General features: G+C 42.1%; 1 protein-coding gene across 2 annotated transcripts in view; it reads left to right on the top strand.

Annotated features, from left to right (window-relative positions):
- Positions 1–22259, top strand: part of NIPAL2 (NIPA like domain containing 2) — a 56577-nt gene extending 34318 nt beyond the window's left edge. For both annotated transcript variants that reach the window (XM_070748087.1, XM_070748086.1), the window contains 6 exons: positions 2585–2681; positions 6355–6490; positions 9869–9957; positions 17763–17826; positions 21709–21803; positions 22138–22259. In XM_070748087.1, the coding sequence (XP_070604188.1) occupies positions 2585–2681; positions 6355–6490; positions 9869–9957; positions 17763–17826; positions 21709–21803; positions 22138–22241 (585 nt within the window). In that variant the 3' untranslated portion in view covers positions 22242–22259. The remainder of the gene's footprint in view (positions 1–2584; positions 2682–6354; positions 6491–9868; positions 9958–17762; positions 17827–21708; positions 21804–22137) is intronic.
- Positions 22260–24332: the final 2073 nt, after the last annotated feature.

Below are 24332 nucleotides of genomic sequence, written 5' to 3'. Positions count from 1 at the left end.
ATCGTGCAGAATGCAGCTGCGAGAGCAATCACGGGCTTTCCAAAATATTAAATTTAACGTAGTTGGGGTCTAAGTAATGGATGACTGGGATAATCAAAATTTGGGTTATGAATGGAATGATTGGTATGATTGCATGGGTGGGGGTGGGGGGGTTATGGTATGGATGAATTCATTGATAGTAGTGTGAATGAGAGGTTTGGCCCACCTGACGCTCGGGAGGTGGGAGAGGAAGGGGCACCGATCTCTGGGGGGGCAGGGGGTCGGAATATCCCTGTGTTGCTGGGGCACCGGCTCTCTGGAACCACCGGCCCTCTGGAACGCAACCACCAGTTGCGGCCCTATCTGGACCAGGACTCATTGCTCACAGTCACTCATGCCCTCATCACCTCGAGGTTCGACTACTGTAATGCGCTCTACATGGGGCTACCTTTGAAAAGTGTTCGGAAACTTCAGATCGTGCAGAATGCAGCTGCGAGAGCAGTCATGGGATTACCTAGGTATGCCCATGTTTCACCATCACTCTGCAGTCTGCATTGGCTGCCGATCAATTTCCGGTCACAATTCAAAGTGTTGGTTATGACCTTTAAAGCCCTTCATGGCACTGGACCAGAATATCTCCAAGACCGCCTCCTGCCACACGAATCCCAGCGACCGATTAGGTCCCACAGAGTGGGCCTTCTCCGGGTCCCGTCAACTAAACAATGTTGGTTGGCGGGCCCCAGGGGAAGAGCCTTCTCTGTGGCGGCACCAGCTCTCTGGAACCAACTCCCCCCAGAGATTAGAACTGCCCCTACTCTTCCTGCCTTCCGTAAACTCCTTAAAACCCACCTTTGCCGTCAGGCATGGGGGAACTGAAACACCTCCCCCTGGGCACGTTTAATTTATGCATGGTATGTCTGTGTGTATGTCTGTTAGCATATGGGGTTTTTAAATATTTAAATATTTTAAAGTTATTTGGATTATTTATGATTTGTTTATCTTGTTGTGAGCCGCCCCGAGTCTTCGGAGAGGGGCGGCATACAAATCTAAGTAATAAATAAATAATAAATAAATAAAATATGCCCATGTTACTCCAACACTCCGCAGTCTGCATTGGTTGCCGATCAGTTTCCGGTCACAATTCAAACTGTTGGTGATCACCTATAAAGCCCTTCATGGCACGGGACCAGGGTATCTACGAGACCGCCTTCTGCCGCACGAATCCCAGCGACCGGTTAGGTCCCACAGAGTTGGTCTCCTCCGGGTCCCGTCAACTAAACAATGTTGTTTGGCGGGACCCAGAGGAAGAGCCTTCTCTGTGGCAGCTCTGACCCTCTGGAACCAGCTCCCTCCAGAGATTAGAAGTGCCCCCACCCTCCTTGCCTTTCGTAAACTCCTTAAAACCCACCTGTCGTCAGGCGTGGGGGAACTGAAACATCTCCCCCTGCCTATGTAGTTCTTTGTGTATGATATGACTGTATGTATGTTTAAAAATATATATATATTGGGGTTTCTTGTTTTTTAGACTTTTTAAATGTATTATTGTTATTTTAGATTCTAACTATTGGATTTGTAATTATATATTGTTTTTATCATTTCTGTAAGCCTCCCCGAGTCTATGGAGAGGGGCGGCATACAAATCTAATAAATAATAATAATAATAATAATAATAATAATAATAATAATAAGTAATACTATAAAGATACTCTAGAATAGTCTCCCCAAATTTGGTGCCCCCTGGATTTATACATCACCCAATCTTTTAAGGTTCAGCCAGGATGGCCATGCACGTGGAAGCTTTAGACCAGCATAGCTGGAGGAGATCAAATTGGTGAAAGCCGAAATTCAGTAGCTAATTCCAGAGCCATCTATGGCCCAGATGAAAACTACTTTGAATAGGAAAGTCATGCAATTTGGGGTGTTGCCGCTAGCTGTAAGACTTCAGGTCTAGGCTATATGTAGTGTTACGGCAGTCCCATCTGTAAAATGTCTTTCAAAGCAACCTTTCCTTAGCATACGATTAAATCCTGCTGTATATTTTTCTTTTATGCAACCTTTTGACAAGCAGTTGGCTAGGCAATGATTGAAAGCCAGCATATGGTTACAAATGCATTGCAGGTGTGTTGAAAGTTTATTCTATCTTTTTAAGAGCTTAAGAAGAAGGTAGCTGAATACTGTAATATGAATGATGAACAAGATAGGCCATAGTTTAAGAATCAGAGTCTACAGCATGCTTATGCAGGAGTATTTTCATTGCACTTAGATTATATTTGGCTTTCTTTATTTCCTTTCCTAACCAAGATGATTGTGTACATTTATGGCTCAGCATTATTAAAGTTGGATGCCTTTGTTTGCCAGATTATTATAGCAAATCTCCCCTTCCCCCAGAGCTCCTTCCTTTGTTTAAATCTTTCAAGGCACGTGAAAGGGTAAGATAACATAGGGAAAATGGGGATTTATTTTTGCCTTTGGAAATGTTTATGTAGATAATTGCTTGATAAATGTGGCGATGTTGCTCTTCTTACTCATCTTAAAAGAGGAAAGTAGATCGTGTTAAAGATTCTGTTTAACAATTGAAGCTTGTTGTCTTTTTTTCTATTTTCAGATGGTGGAAATAGTTGCTTTCTGCGTTCTTTTGTATTTCTACAAGAGAAAAGAAGCAAAGCACATTGTGATTTTGTTAACAATAGTAGCACTGCTAGGTAAGAATGTGGTTCAGTTTGTTGCAGTTGTTTTTTAAGTACAGCGATACCTCGTCTTACAAACCCCTGATCATACAAACTTTTCGAGATACAAACCCGGGGTTTACGATTTTTTCACCTCTTCTTCCAAACTATTTTCACTTTACAAACCCAAGCCGCCGCTCTGGGATGCCCTGCCTCCAGACATCTGTTGCCAGTGAAGTGCCCGTTTTTGTGCTGCTGGGATTCCCCTGAGGCTCCCCTCCATGGGAAACATCACCTCCAGACTTCTGTGTTTTTGTGATGCTGCAGGGGAATGCCAGCAGCGCAAAAACGAGCGCTTCGCTGGCAACAGAAGTCCGGAGGTGGAGTTTCCCAGCGAGGGGAACCTCAGCGAAATTGCAGCATCACAAAAACACAGAAGTCCGGAGGTGGGGTTTCGAGGACTTCCATGTTTTTGCGATGCTGCAATTTCGCTGCGGCTCCCCTCGCTAGGCTCCCAACCTCCAAACTTCCGTTGCCAGCGAAGCACCCATTTTTGCACTGCTGAGATTCCCCTGCAGCATCACAAAAACACGGAAGTCCAGAAGTGGGGTTTCCCATGGAGGGGAGCCTCAGGGGAATCCCAGCAGCGCAGAAACGGGTGCTTCGGCTGGCAAAAGAAGTGAGTTTGGAGCTTCGATGCATTAATCGCTTTTCCATTGATTCCTATGGGAAACATTGTTTCATCTTACAAACTTTTCACCTTGCAAACTTCGTCACGGAACCAATTAAGTTTGTAAGATGAGGTATCACTGTATATACACACATTTTGGTGGCTGGTGGCACGCAGAGCCACATCAGAGGCACACGAGATGTTCCCCTATGTCAGCCCCAGCATGCATGTGGGCGCTGGCTCTTGTGGTTTGCTTCAGGCCAGCTCCTGTGGTGGCTGATTTTGACGCAGAAGAGTGGGAACCGTCTGTTTACAGAAATTCAGTCTGGCTGGAGGACTGAATCGGATAGTGAACCAGAAGTAGGGGTCCGTTCAAGTGCGAGGATGAAAGAGCTCACCTTCTCTGCCGGGACTTCTCCAGTTCCTGCTTCCCTGATTAATCATGAGGAAAGCAGGAACCAGAGGAGTCCCGGCAGATTTATTTTATTTATTCATTCATTTATTTATTAGATTTGTATACCGCCCCTCTCCGAAGACTCGGGACGGCTAACAACAATAAAAAAGACAATGTGAACAAATCTAATATTAAAAATAATCTAAAAAACCCCTATTTAAAGAACCAATCATACATACAAGAATACCATATATAAATTCTATAAGCCTAGGGGGAAGGGAAAATTTCAATTCCCCCATGCCTGATGCCAGAGGTGGGTTTTAAGGAGCTTGCGAAAGGCAAGGAGGGTGGAGGCAACTCTGATATCTGGGGGGAGCTGGTTCCAGAGGGTCGGGGCCGCCACAGAGAAGGCTCTTCTCCTGGGTCCCGCCAAACGACATTGTTTAGTAGATGGGATCCCGAGAAGGCCAACTCTGTGGGACCTAACCGGTCGCTGGGATTCGTGCGGCAGAAGGCGGTCCCGGAGATATTCTGGTCCGATGCCATGAAGGGCTTTATAGGTCATAACCAACACTTTGAATTGTGACCGAAAATTGATCGGCAACCAATGCAGACTGCAGAGTGTTGGTGTAACATGGGCATACCTTGGGAAGCCCATGATTGCTCTTGCAGCTGCATTCTGCGATGCAGTGAGCTCTTTCATCCTCGCCCTGGGGCAGACCTCGACCTCCTACCAAGAGTGGCTGAGCACAGAAACCATGCAAACACTCCAGGCAGTGACTGTGGTGCACTCTGTTGCTGTAAAGTAAACAATTAGGGGTCTGTAGAGTGGGTCTGGGTGTTTAGGTCAGGCCAGGGTCTGGGTCTTTACAGTATTGGGTAGAACTGAGTTAATTATATTAGTCCGGCCCTCTAAAATCATCCCAATTTCTTATGCGGCCCCATGGCAAAATTACCCCTGGTCTAGATCCTTCTGTATCTTGAGCCTATCTAGCAAAATGACTCATCGCACAGCACTTTGCTTCATGCTTAATCTGGGATTATGGTATGGTTAGAATCAAGAAGCAAATCAAGGACAATTAAAAGAATTTCTTTATCATCTGCTTTCAAAGCAATGTCATTTTTTCCCCCAGCTTCCTGCCCTTGTAGCTAAGTAGAAATTGTTATCAGAGTCTACAGACCAATCCATCCTCTTTTGGTCCTACATTAACTAGAAAAATAATTGCTGCATTTTAAATAATTGATGCTTTTAGGGGCTCCCTGGGCCTGATAGGAGTGAAAATGGTCTCACCATCTCCGATAATACCATCAGTTTTAATGCCTTCACTTCTAGCAATGCATCTGTCAGCAAGCAGAATGGAAGCGGCAGGTTTTATTGGGAAAAAATTACATCAGTTGACTCTCTCGTTCCACAAAGCCACATGCCAACATTTTAACTTGCTGAGGTCTACCCTCTGTTATTTTACCTTGGTTCTCATGTTGGACAAAAGAATTGCAGAACAGTGCCAAACATCTGAAATTGCCCCTGTGAATAAAAGCGCAACCACAAATTATATACACACAGAGAAAGGTTGTACTGTATTATGGAAAAATTCCATTTTTCAGTTAATATTTAAGTAGGCTTAACAAAGAGGCACATATTGCATATATTAGTGGTGCAATTTATGGCTGTGGGGAGGCTGGATAACTTTGTCACCACAAGTAGAGAATTAGGAACAAACAAGATTATGTTTTCTTTTATATATCTTGACAAAATATCATTTTGTTCTTCAGATGAATTCAGTGGTGTGATTAGATGAATTATATTATTTAGATGAATGAGGTGGAATTAGATGAAAAAGAAAGACTAGTGGTTATATACTGATCAAGTATGCGTGGGGTACCCCAGGGCTCTGTTTTAGGCCCAGTCCTCTTCAACATCTTCATCCATGATTTAGATGATGGGATAGCTGGGGAACTCATCAAATTGGCAGATGACACCAAACTGGCAGGAATAGCCAACAGTCCGGAAGACAGACTCAAGATACAGAAGGATTTTGACAGATTTGAACATTGGGTGCTATCTAACAAAATGAAATTCAATGGTGAAAAAAGTAAGGTTCTACATTTAGGCAAGGAAAACAAAATGCACAAGTACAGTTTATGTAGTAACTTATATAGTATATATATATAGTATGTACATGCATATATATCGTAGATTTTCACGGGTACAGATATGACGGTGTTGGCATATTTGGGTTTCTTCCTGTGTAGGATTCAGAAATTTCTGGTGACCTTTCGACGAGGTCCCACTTGTCATCTTCAGGCTGGTGCTTCTGTCCTTGTTCTAGGGCAAACACAGCGAGACCTGAGCTGCCCTCCCTCTATAAATACTGGTGGGTGGGTGTGGTTTGATGGCTCAGCAGCTGCATGCTGTGTTGAAACTTCCTGGTGAGTCAGTGGGGTAACACCCGGGGTTGATGATGTAACTGAGCTATGCTGATTAGTTGATGTTTGTGGATTAAAAGTTTTCAGTAGAAGGACATTGGTAGTTATTATGTTTTGAACTCTATGAGCATACTTAGCAATTTTTCATCATTGGTTAGTTGATAAAATTGTATTTATTAATATTCTGTTTTCATCGGCTTCCTTTTATTTTTCTCCAGCATCTCTGACCATCATCTCAGTGAAAGCAGTGGCAACCATGTTGACATTTTCTGTGGAGGGAAACATGCAGCTAACCTACCCTATTTTCTATCTTATGCTCATTGTAATGATGTCAACTTGTATATTTCAACTCAAGTAAGTTTTTAGAAAATGTATATTAATGTACTATTTTCTCCATTTTCTTTTAATGCTTGGTATTATAACTTAAAAGAACAACCAGGTCCTGCCAAACTGGGACACAGATGCATTTATGAGTTTCTCTCCTAGTTTTTATTATTATTATTATTATTATTATTATTATTATTATTATTATTATTATTATTATTATTTATTGGATTTGTATGCCGCCTCACTCCGTAGACTCGGGGCGGCTAACAACACTGGTAAAAACAACATGCGACAATCCAATACTAAAACAGCTAAAAATCCTTATTTTAAAACCAATCATACATACAAACATACCATACATAAATTGTAGAAGCCTAGCGGGAAAGAATATCTCAGTTCCCCCATGCCTGATGGCAGAGGTGGGTTTTAAGGAGCTTACGAAAGGCAAGAAGGGTGGGGGCTATTCTAATCTCTGGGGGAAGTTGGTTCCAAATGGCATTGTTTAGTTGACGGGACCCGGAGAAGGCCCACTTTATGACTATGATGCTTTATCTTACTTTTAACCTAAAGTGATCAGATCATGTGTTACGTAAGGCGGGAGATCATCGGCGGCGGCGAGGGTGGGTGGGGAGTGGAGACAGACGATTGCCAAAACTCAAAACACTCAAAAAAGCTTGCCTGTTCTTCCCCATGAAGACATAGCTGGCAGAGGGTGGTGGCTTCGGCATCCGCAGGGCCCCTGTCTTGTAGGCGTCACTGGAGGGCTTGGAGGGCTGGCAGCGTCAGGATAGGTTTAGTCCGTTGGTTTGGGGCATGGAGGCGGCTTGGGTCGGCTTCCCGGAAGCCCAGTAGCAGCAGGGCTGGATGGGGGAGGGGCATCGCGGTGGTGGTGGGGCGCTGCGGAGCTGAAGTGAGCGATTGCGCTTCTGCAAACTGGCTGCCCAAAAAAGTGGGACTTTTTTAAAACAACGTGCGACGTGGGAAAAATCCCTAAAAAGCAGGACTGTCCCACTAAAAGCAGGACGTTTGGTCACCTTATTTTAACCAGGCAGGCAGGTTTTCGCGAACATACTTTTATGTTTCTCAGGGACTTCAAGCCAGCTACATCATTTTACTGCTTTGTTGAATCAACAAGGTGGGTTTTAGCTCTATGTTCAGTCATTAACATTCACTTTTTTGTTCATCTTAATCTCTTTCCTCCCTCTCTGCTTGGTTTTTGCAAGTTTGTTCCACCTTTTGTGGCCTCTCGAGGGCCTCCTGGTGCCAGGGGGAACTGTTTTTGTCCTCCCCAGGCATTGAATTATGGGTGTGGGCACTTTTTCTTTTATGTACGCTGAGAGCATATGCACCAAGACAAATTCCTTGTGTGTCCAATCACACTTGGCCAATAAAATTCCATTCTATTCTATTATGCACATGCGTACATCCTTGGCACCTGAGAAAAAAAAGGTTTACCATCACTGTTCTAGAGTACAGTGTTCCCTTATTTATTGCGGGAATTAGATTCCAGGACCACCCGCGATAAACAAAAATCCGCGAAGTAGCGATGCTATATTTATTTAAGTATTTATACACTCTTTTAAGGCTTTATATACCCTCCCCCACACTTTTACGCTACATAAACCTTTCCCATTCCCTTAATAACCATTCCCACACTGTTCCGTGCATGTATTGTACCTTTACACGTAATATAAAATGTTTTGAATTCCTAAACCTACGCCATGGAAATGATGCTCCACATGAAATGGCTGAGTGTAGGAGCAGACTCAGAGATGGGGAAACTGCGCACAGATGAAAAGTAAACAATGCCCTACTGTACTGAGCCAATCAGGGATTGGGATACAAAGCAGCACTCTCTGGTTGGTCACTTCTCCATCGATCAACCAATCATGTGTTGTTTACAATCTCATGTAGGCAAGTAGCATCTTAGGCGGGCGAGTTCTGCAGAAAACCCGCGAAGTAGCAAAAATCCGCGATATATTTTTTCCATTCATATTTTATAAAAACCTGCGATGCACCGAGTCCGCGAAAGGTGAACCGTGAAGTGGCAAAGGATCACTGTATGTTAATATTTAGTTTTATCCCTCTTTCCCTTCCATCTGCAAAACATCTCCTGGGCCATTGATTGCTACTCAACTCCAAATCATAAATGGAACCCATCCTCAAAGTAACTGTTGTTAAAGGGGTTTTTTTTCCCCCACTTGAGTTTCATCACCTTGTTTTCTCCAAATTTATCTTGTGTAGTTGTGGCTGAACAGTTCAGTGTTTGTTTCATGAGCCCAAAGTCCTTCCTTCTAAAATATGTAATGCTTACACGTTTCTTTTGCATATTTTAGAGCCTGAGTTTTATGATGAGGTTGGAGGAAAAGTTTCCTTTTGCAAGTCAACAGACATCATTTTAAAAACAATATTGTGTGGTGAGAAGCTTTTTTAGGATCAGCTAAAGATTTTAGCAAGTTATTTGCAGTGATCTCTGAGTTGTTTTGCAGATCTGACACATTTTCATGCAGTGGTAGCAAATATTTTCTTCCAGATCTTGCTTTGACATCAGCTATTTCATGTGACTTTGTTTCTCACAGTTGAAATTACTAGCTGGAAGCATTTAAATATTTTTTTATAGCCTTCCCATGCTTTTAAAGAGTGAATTATCTTTACTTTCCAATATGCAAACAGCTGCTTGGAAGATCCTGTAACTTTTGAATAGATAGAAAAATAATGATAGTCAAAGGTGCCAGAAACATCAAAATATATGTTGGTCTAGAAAAGTGTCTGATCTGGGTCAGTTGTCAATCGAGTCAATCTCTTTGGGCCTTATTAATGATTAATTATGATTAATTATTTTGTTTATAGGGGAATAGAATCAGCTGGGAGATTTTCAACTTCTGGACTTTATCTGCCATATTGTTATTGTTTTTAATTAAATACAGTGGTACCTCTACTAATGAACTTAATTTGTTCTGTGACCAGGTTCTTAAGTAGAAAAGTTTGTAAGAAGAAGCAATTTTCCCCATATGAATCAATGTAAAAGGAAATAATGTGTGTGATTGGGGAAACCACAGAGAGGGTGGAGGCCCAATTTCCTCCCAGAAGATTCCTAGAGAGGCCCCACAGAGGCTTCTCCCTGCCTTTTCCGGTTACAGTTTCGGAGGCTCAGGTTTTTAAAGTAGAAAATGGTTCTTGAGAAGAGGCATAAAAATCTTGAACACCCGGTTCTTATCTAGAAAAGTTCTTAAGTAGAGGTGTTCTTAGGTAGAGGTACCACTATATTTGTACTATAGGGTAAGGGTTTTTTTTTTCAAAATACAATGTTTTTACTATGGAAGAAGTGTTGAAATTCCTAAAAATGTAGGAATTATATCTTGGGATTTAAATTCTTACTATGTTACAGTGACATTCTTTTTACAGGTTCCTGAATGAAGCAATGGAGATCTATGGTTCAGCTGAAGTAATTCCACTGAACTATGTGCTCTCTACTCTTAGTTCTATCCTTGCAGGTAGGTGTTGATCAAATAAAGGCATCAGTCTTTGTTTTCCCCCTTTTCCACCAAATGGGAGACTAAAAGGGGAGACCTTCTACTTGGGGTTTTCTGGAATCATGGACTTTTCTACAGCCTCCTTTCAAGGAGTGAAATTCAATTTTTTCCCCTACCTGTTCTGTGGGTGTGGCTTGTTGGGTGTGGCAGGGGAAGGATATAGAATAGAAAAGGATTGAAAAGGATAGAATAGAATAGAATAGAATAGAATAGAACTTTATTGTCAAAGTGTGGTTGGACACAGAAAAAAATTGTCTTGGTGCACATGCTCTCAGTATATATAAAAGAAAAGATAAATCTCCATTCCCTCCCTACTCCAGAGGAAGGATACTGCAAAATTCCCATTCCCACCCAAGTTCAGAAACTTCAGATCGTGCAGAATGCAGCCGCGAGAGCCATCGTGGGGCTTCCAAGATTCGCCCATGTTTCTTCAACACTCCGTGGCTTGCATTGGTTGCCGATCAGTTTCCGGTCACAATTCAAAGTGTTGGTCGTGATCTTTAAAGCCCTACATGGCTTTGGACCACGCTACTTACGGAACCACCTGCTACCGCACGAATCCCAGCGACCGATAAGGTCCCACAGAGTTGGCCTTCTCCGGGTCCCGTCGACTAAACAATGTTGTTTGGCGGGCCCCAGGGGAAGAGCCTTCTCTGTGACGGCCCTGGCCTTCTGGAACCTACTCCCCCCGGAGATTGGAATTGCTCTCACCCTCCCTGTCTTTCGTAAACTACTCAAGACTCATTTATACAGCCAGGCATGGGGGAGTTGCGATATTCCTTCCCCCTAGGCCATTACAAGTTATGCATGGTATGTCTGTGTGTATGTTATAATAAGGGTTTTTAGTTGTTTTATTATTGGATTGTCACATGCTGTTTTTATCATTGTTGTTAGCCGCCCCGAGTCTACGGAGAGGGGCGGCATACAAATCCAATAAATTATTATTAAATTAAATTAATTATTTACTCCTGGGGGAAGAATATTGCAAAATCTCCAATCCTACGATATTTGCCAGTTCTCCAAACTACTCAAAATTTCCTCAACCAGTTCTCCAGAATCTGTCAGAGCCTGCTGGATTTCATCCCCTGATCTTTCCCAAAATCTCAAGTCCTTTAGGATTGGGGCTATAACTCCATTAATTCGCAAACATCAGATCTACTGCATAGTTGTAGTGGGAGCCATAGACCAATTAATATCGAGGGCAAAATTTGGAGCAGCTTGTTCAATAAGCAGAAAGTTGAGGCACAGAATTGATGAAAGGAGGCCCAACTCCCAGGGTTGCTCATTAACTTTGATGAAAGCGAATTAATGAATAGTAATTTTTTTAAAAAAAATAAAAATAAGGGAAGATTGAAGACCTCATACTTTAAAAGATGTTGGGCTCTTACCATAGAGTTTTCCCCAATGTGATTGGCTGACATAGGTACTGTTACACTAGAAATAAAAATTATTTTCACCGCTATCCCTAGGCTAGCTAAAATTGGCTTGTTGCAACAGAAAACCCTGAATGTAAAAATAAAAGTGAGTTTTGCAAGGGAATATTCTAGTACGTCCCCCTTTGTATTGTCACAGTATTCATGAAGAGGGACCAAAGACTTGGGATCTCTCTCTACCACCTATCTCAGGGGTCCTCAAACTGGGCAACTTTGTGGACTCCCAGAATTCTGGGAGTTGAAGTCCACAAGTCTTCAAATTGCCAAGTTTATCTTAATGATAAACAATTTCCCTGGAGGATGTGAAGCAATCAAAGAGAAGCATTTCTTAAATTCCATTCATCATCATCCATTAAAGACTATGTTTATCTCTGCCATTTTTGGATGTCTTAAAAATTATTTGTTTCTGGAACAAGTCTAATGGCTGAAGGTCCATTTTGAATAAGACAATTGAGTCATTGGGCACAAAAGCCTGAATATAATTTTCTCAGCAACTATGGTTTCCCTCTGTCTTGCTTTATTGGTTTATTACAAGTATTCGCATTGACACACAATGGATGTTTTTCTAATACACAATGTGGTTTTTCCATTCCCTTACTTGCTGAAGTAATTTCAGCACTAAAGCCATTGCCAGCCAACCATGTACTGAAGCAGTCCTATTCTGTTTCAACATGCTAAACTTGTAAGGCCAAGGTGAAGAAATTAGAAAGAATCCAAGGTCACTTCAAGTTACTTACATTTATCTTGGATGATGTGAAGTGGATATGATTGATAAGAGACTCGAGTTCCCAAGCACTCTGTGCTGAGGTAAGACAGAAGCGAGCAAAATGGGACCAATATACTAGATTTTCAGTGAGCCAAAAAGTTATTCTTACACTAAATTTTATGATCCCTTTAACACACACTGGTGTTTGTTCAGTCATTGGCTGTCCAAGAGATTTCCATTCAGGAATTCCATTATTTTATATGGATTACTTCTTTGGAGCTCACCAAAGTTTGGAAATACAGATTGATTCAGCAGCTGGGTAAAAATTGGTCTCTGTTATATGATCCAGAGGAAAGATTTACCCCCAAACAGCTGTAATGATGTAACCAAATGGAGAATTTGATTCTCTATGCTTCTGGGCCAACTCCTAAATATTCTTATTCACACTGAATTTGACTTGCATAAAGTGTCATTAAAATTTTTAAAAAGCAGTTTACCTATAGTCGTGAGGACGAACCTATGGCACATGTGACACAGGTGGCATGCAGAGCCATATCAGAGGACATGTGAGACTTTGCCATGCTTCAGCTCCAGCACACACAGGTACACTGGTCAGCTGATTTTTGGCCTTGGGAAAGGCTGTTTAGTCCCCTGGATGCTTCAGGGAAGCTTCCCTGAAGCCCTGCAGGCAAAAAAAAAATCCCCCAGTAGAACCAGAAATTCAGAAAAATGTACTTCTGCTTTGCCATTGTGCTGTTTTTTGCACTCCGGAGGGTTCAGGAAGCTTCTCGGAATCCTCTGAAGTGCAAAAAACCAGCCCGATAAGCAAACAGGAAGTGCATTTTCCAAACTTCCAGTTTGCCCGTTGTAGTGCTTTTTGTACTCCGGAGCTTCAAGAAGCTTCCCTGGATCCTCCGAAGTGCAAAAAACAGCCCAATAGGCAAACCGGAAGTGCATTTTCCAAACTTCCAGTTTGCCCGTAGTGCTGTTTTTTGCACTCCGCAGCCCCAGGCAGCTTCTTTGAACCCTCCGGAGTGCAAAAAACAACACAACGGCAAATCGGAAGTGCGTTTTCCTGAACTTCTGGTTTGCCTGTTTGGGCATTTTTTTCACCTACCAGGCTTCAGAAAGGCCCGTGCGCATGCGCGGAGGCAGCACAGGGGTCTGTGCACATACATGGGGGGGAGGGGGAGGGAAGGGGTGTGGATATGTGCACACATGCTAGCATACCCACATACCCCCTTTTGGTAAGCGAACCAAAAAAAGGTTCGTCATCACTGACCTATAGTGTATGCAGGCCAGATTTGTTATTGGGAAGCTGTTATCATTACTGTCAAGGAATGCCTGATACAAGAGGTCTTTTGCAGAAGAGATAATATTTGGAAAGGCTTGTAGTTTGCTGCATGTGTCCTTACATAGAAACATAGAAGTCTGACGGCAGAAAAAGACCTCATGGTCCATCTAGCCTGCCCTTATACTATTTTCTATATTTTATCTTAGGATGGATATATGTTTATCCCAGGCATGTTTAAATTCAGTTACTGTGGATTTATCTACCACGTCTGCTGGAAGTTTGTTCCAAGGATCTACTACTCTTTCAGTAAAATAATATTTTCTCATATTGCTTTTGATCTTTCCCCCAACTAACTTCAGATTGTGTCCCCTTGTTCTTGTGTTCACTTTCCTATTAAAAACACTTCCCTCCGGGACCTTATTTAACCCTTTAACATATTTAAATGTTTCGATCATGTCCCCCCTTTTCCTTCTGTCCTCCAGACTATACAGATTGAGTTCATTAAGTCTTTCCTGATACGTCCTTACTAGCCAAAAGCATCCATTAGTGTGCATAAGTGCACCAGCGTGCCTTCCATCCCCTGTCCTTAATGTTCTTCATTTTTACTAGTTGCATGTATTTGAGTACTATTATTTCTAATACTCTTTTTCAAATTTTTGACTTTTACTAGTATCATGTATCTTAATATTATCATATCTTCACTTGACAAAACAAACAAATAAATAAAAATAAATAAATAGTCCAGTGATGGCAAACCTTTTTTCCCTCGGGTACCAAAAGACCGTGGGTGTGCACTATCGTGCATGGCGAGTGCCCACACCCGTAATTCAATGCCTGGGGAGGACGAAAGCAGCTTCCCCATCTCCTGGAGGCCCTCTGGAAGCTGGAAATGGCCTATTTCCCAACTTCTGATGGGCCAAGTAGGCTCATGTTTCGCCCTCTCCAGGCTCCAAAGGCTTCTCTGGAGCCAGGGGAGAGTAAAAACTCCCTCCTTCATCCCCCCAGAGGTTCTCTGGAAGCCAAAAACACCCTCCCAGAGCCTCTGTGTGAGCCAAAAATCAGCTGATCGGCACACGCATGCATGTTGGATCTGAGCTATGGCAATCACTCATGTGCCAGCAGATATGGCCCCACATGCCACCTGTGGCACCCCTGCCATAGGTTTGCCATCACTGCATTAGTCCCTTGAAAATAACAGTAGTATGGTGGTATTGGGTTGGGGGCAGGGAAAATAAAGTCCAGAGATCCCAGCAGAGCCACCCTGTTGTGACCATATCTTGATATATTTTTTATACCCTCCCTAAGGGGTGCCATTGATAAATAGCAAAAAAAAAATCATCCCCATAAGCCACAAATGTAGACATGTGTTCTCACTTAAATCATAGTCATTGCTCTGGCTTGGGCATTCTTTCATCTGCATTCTATAACAGTGGTCATTTGAAATTTAGCATTCATACCCCACTACCAAATTGAGGCAGAACATCAAATGATTTCAAATGGGTGTCAAGTATCAAGTAATCTCTGAACAAGGCAGAGAAATTGCATGATTATAAACTTGTTAGGAAGCTCCTGATTTGTGTAATCAGCACAAAATGTATCGTGGCAATTAAAAACTTTTTAATTAGATGTAGTCAATTGGGCTTTTAATTTCAGGATAAAACCTTATTCTCATTTGCTCATGCTTAGAATATTCATTTTAATTATCTTTAAAAAACAACAACGTGAATGAACTGGAGGTTTTCAACAATTTGGTCCAGAGATCTAGAAATCCCTAGCTCCTTTGGATCTAGAGACCACTAACTCCTTTGGATCTAGAAACACCTAACTCCACTAGGAGTGACATGGTAGCATTGTTCCAATATCTCAGAGGCTGCCACAAAGAAGAGGGAGACAGGCTATTCTCCAAAGCACCTGAGGGCAGGACAAGAAGCAATGGGTGTAAACTAATTAAGGAGAGAAGCAACTTAAAACTAAGGAGAAATTTCTTGAGAGCTAGAAAAATTAACCAGTGGAACAACTTGCTTCCAGAAATTTATAACTGCTCCAACACTGGAAGTTTTTAAGAAGATATTGGACAACCACTTGTCTTTGCTGTCATCTTGGGCAGGGTGTTAGATGACTGTCGGGTGAGACCCTAATGAATAAGAGAATTCGGAAGTTTCTGACATATTTGAAATTCTTTGTTAATTTTGGGTGGGTGGGGGAGTTAACTGTACTTATCTTTATATCAGCAGTTACAGACCTGTAGAAATAAGGTTGTGCTTTTGACTTATTAATATTTAAAATGATAATTTTACCAACAGTGTGATACAGTTTACTAATTGTGATATTATATTTAGTTAGATTTTTATGGCTATTCTGCACTGTTCAATTTGGGCCTGGCACTAGCCAAAATGGAGAATTAGAGACAGTCAAGTCTAAGATGTTTTTTTTTAAATTACATTTCTTTGTCAGACTCAACTTTTTTTTATTTGACTATTGCCCTGTTTTGGCTCTTTTTCCTGTTCCTTAAATGTATTCTGAATACCCATTATGGAAGATTATGTGCATTCTTCACATGCTGTGAAATTTTTAGAGCTGGGCATACTTGCAACCTCCTCTTCTATGGTATAAAACACAATTCTTCAGATGATATTCCCATAATTTTCATTTTGAGATGAAATAGGAAAATTAACATGTTTCCTACATGAATACAGAAGTGACAGAAAAGTACCTTTTGGGATCTGAAATAGATACAAGTAGTCCTCATTTAGTGATCACAACTGAGACTAGCAATAGAATCATTAAGTAAAGTGTTCTTAAATGAAAATCCTATGACCACAGCTGTATTTATGACTTTACTTTAGGTTTTGTTTTACACCCCAAACGATACAAGACCAAACAGTTTTGTTCAGAGGAAAGTTTCTGGAATTCGGCTAACAGAGAAATTGAGTTAAATGGCAAATACAGTGATACCTTGTCTTACGAACTTAATTGGTTCCGGGACGAGGTTCGTAAGGTGAAACGTTCGTAATACAAAACAATGTTTCCCATATGAATCAATGGAAAAGCGATTAATGCATGCAAGCCCAAAACTCACCCCTTTTGCCAGCCGAAGCACCCGTTTTTGCACTGCTGGGATTCCCCTGAGGCTCCCCTCCATGGGAAACCCCACCTCCAGACTTCCGTGTTTTTGCGATGCTGTAGGGGAATCCCAGCAGGGAATCCCAGCAGTGCAAAAATGGGCAGTTCGCTGGCAACAGAAGTCTGGAGGTGGGGTTTGCCAGCGAGGGGAGCCTCAGTGAAATCGCAGCATCGCAAAAACACGGAAGTCCTCGAAACCCCACCTCCAGACTTCGGTGTTTTTGCAATGCTGCAATTTTGCTGATGCTCCCCTTGCTGGGAAACCCCACCTTCAGACTTCTGTTGCCAGTGAAGCGCCCGTTTCTGCGCTGCTAGGATTCCCCTGAGGCTCCCCCCCATGGGAAACCCCACCTCTGGACTTGTGTGTTTTTGCAATACTGCAGGGGAATCCCAGCAGTGCAAAAACGGGCACTTTGCTGGACAGAGAAAGGGGGGACATGATCGAAACCTTTAAATATGTTAAAGGGTTAAATAAGGTTCAGGAGGGAAGTGTTTTTAATAGGAAAGTTAACACAAGAGCAAGGGGGCACAATCTGAGGTTAGTTGGGGGAAAGATCAGAAGCAATGTGAGAAAATATTATTTTACTGAAAGAGTAGTAGATGCTTGGAACAAACTCCCAGCAGACGTGGTTGGTAAATCCACAGTAACTGAATTTAAACATGCCTGGGATAAACATATAGCCATCCTAAGATAAAATACAGGAAATAGTATAAGGGCATGAGGTCTTTTTCTGCCGTCAATCTTCTATGTTTCTATGTACCAGGTAGGAACCCACTACTGCTGTTAGTAAAACTAATAATAGTCTGATGAATGTCAGGTAGCAGTACAGCAACCATAGAATTCTAAACAGATGATGGAGTTTAACTTGCAACATTGCAACATCTCTAAACATTTTTTTAGAGATATGCTATTCTATGGAGAAAAGCAGCTCAGGAAGAGATAGCTTGCATGGAAATACAAATGGTTTAGATTCAGGACAATGATTGCTAACCGATTGTTGCGGCAGACCTGTGACAGAGAAAGACACTGCAAAGGTTATGAATGTGTATGTATTCTTTGCAAACTTATTTTTTCATCACTGTGATGGATAATTGAGAGAGAAAGATGAGAGATTTGCTTTGTTGACTAAGGCTGGAAGAAACGTCATTGCTTCCCAAAGTAACTGATTGTATTCAAGCGATGCTGTTTGGGATTTTGTCTCAATCCAAGGAGCCATGTTTTATCACGAGTTCCAAGGCGCAGGCTTCCTGAGCAGCTTCATGTCTCTGTTTGGGTAAGTAATTTACTTTCAAAATTACACTCAAGTTCTTAACTATGTTAAGGGGAGGAAGAAAGACGCAACAAATTCCACATAATGGTTCGAGTCAGTCTATAGTTGCAGAGGGTAATCTGGGCTTGCCTTTTTTGACTACAGCTTCTCACGCTAGAGGACAGCTTTAATAAGGATCACATGTGGGTTTTATTTCATTCAGTTTTCATTCCATGTATGAATGGGAGTTTTCATCCATCAATTAAACTGGGCAGGCTAAGCATTACAAACAATTGAGGATACATTAATAAATAACACAGGAAAGATAAATGAGAATTGAATATATTAAAACCACTAACACTGACACATAAAGCGAAAGCAAATTATTGAAGCACCAGGGTGGAGGTACACTTTTTCAGCTTAACCCTCTTAAAGATATTGCTGTGGAAGCTAGGAAGCATAATTCCCTCTAAGCTGAGCAGTGAGCAATCACTCACTTAAAAATCATCATCAACTCAGAGTTTTCCAAACCTGCCCAGAAGCCGAGAGGGAACGAGTGAGAGGGAAGGAGAGAGAGAGGAAGAGAGGAAGAGAGAGAAACAGATAGAAAAAAGAGAGGAAGGAAAAGAGAAAGAAAAAGAATGGGAGTAAGGAAGAGAGAAAGAAAATCAAAATCTAGTTTGAAACTAGCTCAACTATTTAAGTGGCATTTTGATATTGATAGAGTTGCCCTATTATGAGCTCACTGTTATAGACACACAGTACAGTATTTTATTTTGAAATTCTCTGAGGCAAAACAGGGTGGGTTTTTTATTTATCTGTTTGTTTGTTTGTTTGTTTGTTTGTTTGTTTGTTTGTTTATTATTTCTGTGCCACCCAGTCCCGAAGGGACTGCCGCTCAGACACTATACTTTTCCGCCCACCCCCCCAAAAAATTAGAGGGAACACTGCTAGGAAGGCTTCATTCCACGAGATTTTCTCAAAAAGAACTCTGGCCCCTTGTCCCTCGTTATGTCCAACCACTGAATAAGTTAATAACAGCTATTTAAATATCACACACTGATTGGTTCCTAGGCGGCTTCCAATACTAGCCACCGATTGGTCAGGAGTGACTGCCACCAAAAATAAATGGCTGTCACAGCCAGCCCTATATAAAGAGTGGCAGTGAGTTAGCACGGGCATGGTTGCTATTATACTTGTTGGTGTTACTTGCTGCTGTTTCAGCTATTGTTCAATAAATGCAATTTAGCTTCAACGGGTCCAGCCTAATCACTGACTTAACAGTGGCTACGAGGGTGTGCAAACCTTCACACAAACCCGCTGCTCCAATAGGCAGTCCTCTATGGGTCAGGCTCCGGAGTGCTTCAACCTTGAAAAAGAGACCTGGACCACATACATGTCTAAAGTTAGAATCTTCCTCAAAGCAAGCAACCTTCACGATGCCTCAACTTAACACTTGTAGTTACTTATTTCACTGTAGAGGGCTGCAGAACAATATCTAGCAAAGTATCAAATCCAGAAGAATTCAGCAATTACCGTATGTTTTTTTTAAAAGCCAAAATACAAAACAAATCATAGTAAAATAAAACCAAAAACCATATAAAAGCTAGTCAGAATAACATCCATTTTTGAGCAGCTTCTTACTTTATTCAATGTTCCTCAGAGGTGAATCTCCAATTGCTGGTAGCCCTTGACTTATGACAATAATTGAGTAGAAAATTATGGTTGTTAAACAGATTACCATATAATTGCATTCAATGTTGTAACCTTTTTTGTGATGGTTAAATGAATGCCAATAATGTCTTTAAGCAAACCTATTACTCTATTTTTCAGAGTATAAAATGCACCTTCCCCCCCAAAAAAGAGGGTCTTATACACCGAATATGCGCAATGTTTTTGCTGTCCCGAAGCCAAAAATGGGCCCGTTTTTCACAAAAATGGTCTGGGAAGCCTGCAGAGAGCTCCTGGGTGCTGGGAGATGGCAAAAATGGCCCTTTATTGTTTAAAAATAGGGGGGAAATGGACATTTTTCACAAAAACAGGGTCATTTTTGCTATCCCCAGCACCCAGGAGCTCCCTACAGCTTTCCCAGATCCTTTGCCCACCCCATTTGTGTAAAAAAATGGGACTTCAATTCCCATTCTTGAGCTAGCATGACTGGGGTAGGAATTCTGGGAGTTGAAGTCCACAAGTCTTAAAGCTGTCAAGTTTGAAGTTTGTAAAAAGTGTACATGGCTGTAAAAAGTATTCTGTTACACTGGTATTTTATTAAATAATATATTGCTACACCATTTGGTTCAGAATACATTTTCCCTTGTTTTCCACCTCTAAAATCTAAAGTCTTATACGTATTCCATTGTGTCTTATACTCCAAAATATACGGTATATCTGAGAGGTGGTTTTTTGGGGGGAAACCAGAGGCAAACACCAGTTTCTACCAAAAATTATGGTCAAGTCACTGCAGATGCTGTAAATGTGGACTGGTTGCCAAGCGCCCAAAATGTGATCACATGACCTGTGGGGGGATAGATGTGAGAAGTATCACAAGTAGCTCTGAGGAGGTTTGCTGTAATCAAGGGCAGGGGTCTCCAACCTTGGCAACTTTAAGACTTGTGGACTTCAACTCCCAGAGTTCCTCAGCCAGCTAAGCTGGCTGAGGAACTCTAGGAGTTGAAGTCCACAAGTCTTAAAGTTGCCAAGGTTGGAGACCAGCTAAGCTGCCAAGGTTGGAGACCAGCTAAACTGGCTGAGGAATTCTGGGAGTTGAAGTCCACAAGTCTTAAAGTTGCCAAGGTTGGAGACCAGCTAAGCTGCCAAGGTTGGAGACCAGCTAAACTGGCTGAGGAACTCTGGGAGTTGAAGTCCACAAGTCTTAAAGTTGCCAAGGTTGGAGACCAGCTAAACTGGCTGAGGAACTCTGGGAGTTGAAGTCCACAAGTCTTAAAGTTGCCAAGGTTGAAGACCAGCTAAACTGGCTGAGGAACTCTGGGAGTTGAAGTCCACAAGTCTTAAAGTTGCCAAGGTTGGAGACCCCTGATCAGGGATGTCAAACTGGCAGCCCATGGACCAAAGGGATTACACAAAGACCCTACCCCAGCTCAGCAAAGGGGAAAAACCCATAACGCCCGTGCTGTAACTGAACAGTCACTAAATTATTGGTCATAAATCAAGGACCATCTGTAGTTCACTTTTTAAAAATGCATCTCTGAGATAAGAAGGTTTAAGACACTCTTGAACTTACCAGAAACTGCAAGTGTACTTCAGTTATATAAACCACCCTTGCTTCGTTTTGTTGGTATGAGAAGAACAGGTATGGCCTGAGATGTATTATAAATTAACTGCTTTCAGCCCATTGTTTGAAGATTTCCTGAGGTAATTCAATTCAATTCAATTCAATTTATTAGATTTGTATGCCGCCCCTCTCCAAAGACTCGGGGCGGCTCACAACAATAATAAAAACAGTATAATAATGGAACAAATCTAATAATAAAATTATATTAAAAAACCCCAACAATTTAATAACCATACCACACATACATACCAAACATAAAATATAAGAAAGCCTGGGGGAGATGTCTTAGTTCCCCCATGCCTGGCGATATAGGTGGGTCTTCAGTAACTTGCGAAAGACAAGGAGGGTGGGGGCCGTTCTAATCTCCAGGGGGAGTTGGTTCCAGATGTTAGCTTTATCCTAGTTTCTGCCCTACGTGGCTTAGATAAAACTTGGCTTCCAAATTTTTCAGCAACAGAGAGAAGCTCACAATGAGCTCCATTGATTTGGGGCTTCATGTCCCATCATTCCCAGCCAGGATGGCCATTAGACTTGTGGGAGATGTGGGCTAAAACGTCTGGTAGACAGCTGGTTGTCGTTGCCTGAAAGTCACAAGTTTGACCACTGTTCTGCAGGTGTTCCCTGACGTTTATTGGCGTTTCTATAATAACCCAGAACAGAAGCAAGGAACATTTGACAACATTTTATATAGACTGTGAACACATTCCTGGTAAGTCAAAGTCTGGAAATATTTTGTCTGTCATTCCTATTCGCACAGCTGAAAAACAACCATTAGCGGGATGGCTGAAGAGAAAAACCACATCAGATACCTCTTCAAATCATCTTTAATAAAAATTACTTTTCACTTAATTTCTTTTCCTATTGCCAATGCGCTTTTCAAAAACAAAACCTTGAATTGTTTCCATCCCGTTGCCATTTTCTATTACAGCAAAACAAAGTGAAGCTTACAGTGAGAAGCTTTTTAGAAGGGACATAATTAAACATGTTGGGTTTGATTTATCATACTTGCTTCAAGCATTTTTATTGTTGCTTTAATCCCGCAGGGGAGAAGAAGAGCTGCACAATACAGCCAGATTCAAACAACCCATCCTATGGTTCTTTACATGAAGAAACTGTCGCTCTCAAAACTCTAACAACCAAAGATTAAAAGAATTTTTTTTAAAAATTCCGTTTATGTGTTTTGAATTCACTACCCTTCTCTCTTCTAATTGGGTATCAGATCATTTTATCCCCAAAGCGCCTGAATTTTTTTTCATAATCTTCCAGAATCTCCTGATATCATAAACTCAGTAATTGGCCGTCAAATTTTTTACTGCCACACTGTGGGTGTGGTTTATTTTGTGGGTGTGGCTTGATGATCGTGTGACTGGGTAGGTGTGGCTTGCTGGCCATGTGAGCAGATGGGAGGGGCTTGAACGATCATCGTTATTTAAGTGAACTGTTAAATCCTCGAGTTACAACTTCACTGGTGTTGCTCGCTAGGGTTACAATTTGCTTCGCATTTCACGCGCTCTCCTTCCTGGATCGGAGAGCTGAGCAGAGACTGGTAATCCAGGAAGTGACTGGTGCCGGTCAGCTGGAGCTGTGCACGGACATTCATTTCCGCCAGTGGAACTGCATTCCACCCCTTCCTGTCTACTGCCCACCCCTGCATAAACTGCAGTGCAAAGCAGTAATGCTGCTTGAAGAACAGCCCATTAAATTTGAATTGAGTCCGTATTGGGCTGCAGCATGGATGGTACACTGTACCAATAGGAAAAAGGGAGATGTGCACGAATCTCCACATCCCCAATGCAAGCATGCACATGTCCATGTGATATTCAACTTCTGTGCATGCACAGAAAGCAAAATCTCATGTGAGGACACTCACGCATGTGAGATTTCACCGATTTTTGGTGTTTTTTTGCTTCCACGCATGTGCAGAAGCAATTGCCGAAAATCAGCAAAATCGCACAAACGCGCAAGCATCTCGCATGGAATTTCACTTCCTGCACATGCGCAGAAGCCGAATCTCATGCCAGCATGCACATTTGCGCACAACAGACTTGCATGCGTGCCTGTGCCAATCACCGGAAGCACATTGGTAGTGCCAGCGATGGTGAGCCCTTCACTGAATCCCTTAGGACAGTGATGGCTAACTTTTATGGCACTGAGTGACGAAACTGGAGTGTGCCAGAACCTGAAAGAGAACAGCTGGCTGGTGCACATATATGCAGCAGCCAGCTGCCCTTCTGGATTCTGTCACATGCATGAGAGCCAGACAGAAGGTCCAACACGCATACACAATGACCAGATGCTCCCTTCCTGGTTCCGGCTTCCGACCTGCATGTGTGCGACAGAACCCGGATGAAAGCAACTGGCTGGCATCCGTAAGAATTTGAAAACACACTAATATCAGGTCCTCATTTTACCCACCTCGGAAGGATGGAAGGCTGAGTCAACCTTGAGCCGGTGGTGACTTTTGAACCATTAACCTGCAGATCTACAGTCAGCTTCAGTGGCCTGCAGTACTGCACTCTACCTGCTGCTCCACCTCGGCTCTATATTATTCTATTAATTGGCTTAGAAATGTTTTATAAAGTCTACCTTCTTATCAAAAATGTTGTAAGCCTCCCCAAGTCCACGGAGAGGGGCGGCATGTAAGTCCAATAAATAAATCAATAAATCAGCATTGGGTTCCTACCTGGACAGAGGGAGGACGGCAGACAAGTAGCAGAAATGGGGCTGCATGCACAATTCCAGGTGACCAATGGGCGCATGTGTCGAAGCAAAATTTAGCTTCTGTGCACGCCCAGAAAGAAAAATTTCATGAGAGGACGCATGTGTGTGAGATAGCTTGGTGATTTTCTCATGCGCCCGTGCGTCTTCTTGTGAGATTTGCTTCCTGCGCATGTGCAGAAGTGAAATATCGCTCTGATGCATTATTATTATTATTATTATTATTATTATTATTATTATTATTAGACTCGGGGCGACTCACAACAATAATAAAGACAACATAAGAACAAATCTAATAATTTAAAAAACACTAAAAACCCCATTATTAAAAGCAAATATACACACAAACATACCATGTATAAACTGTATAGGCCCGGGGGAGATGTGTCACTTCCCCCATGCCTGATGGCAGAGATGGGTCTTAAGAACTTTACAAAAGGCAAGGAGGGTGGGGGCAGTTCTAATCTCTGGGGGAAGCTGGTTCCAGAGGGTCGGGGCCGCCACAGAGAAGGCTCTTCTC

This window comes from Erythrolamprus reginae, chromosome 3 (assembly GCF_031021105.1).
Source record: "Erythrolamprus reginae isolate rEryReg1 chromosome 3, rEryReg1.hap1, whole genome shotgun sequence".
NCBI lineage: Eukaryota > Metazoa > Chordata > Lepidosauria > Squamata > Dipsadidae > Erythrolamprus > Erythrolamprus reginae.
Note: the sequence above shows the minus strand (reverse complement) of the source record. Positions and strands in the feature narration are given on the sequence as shown.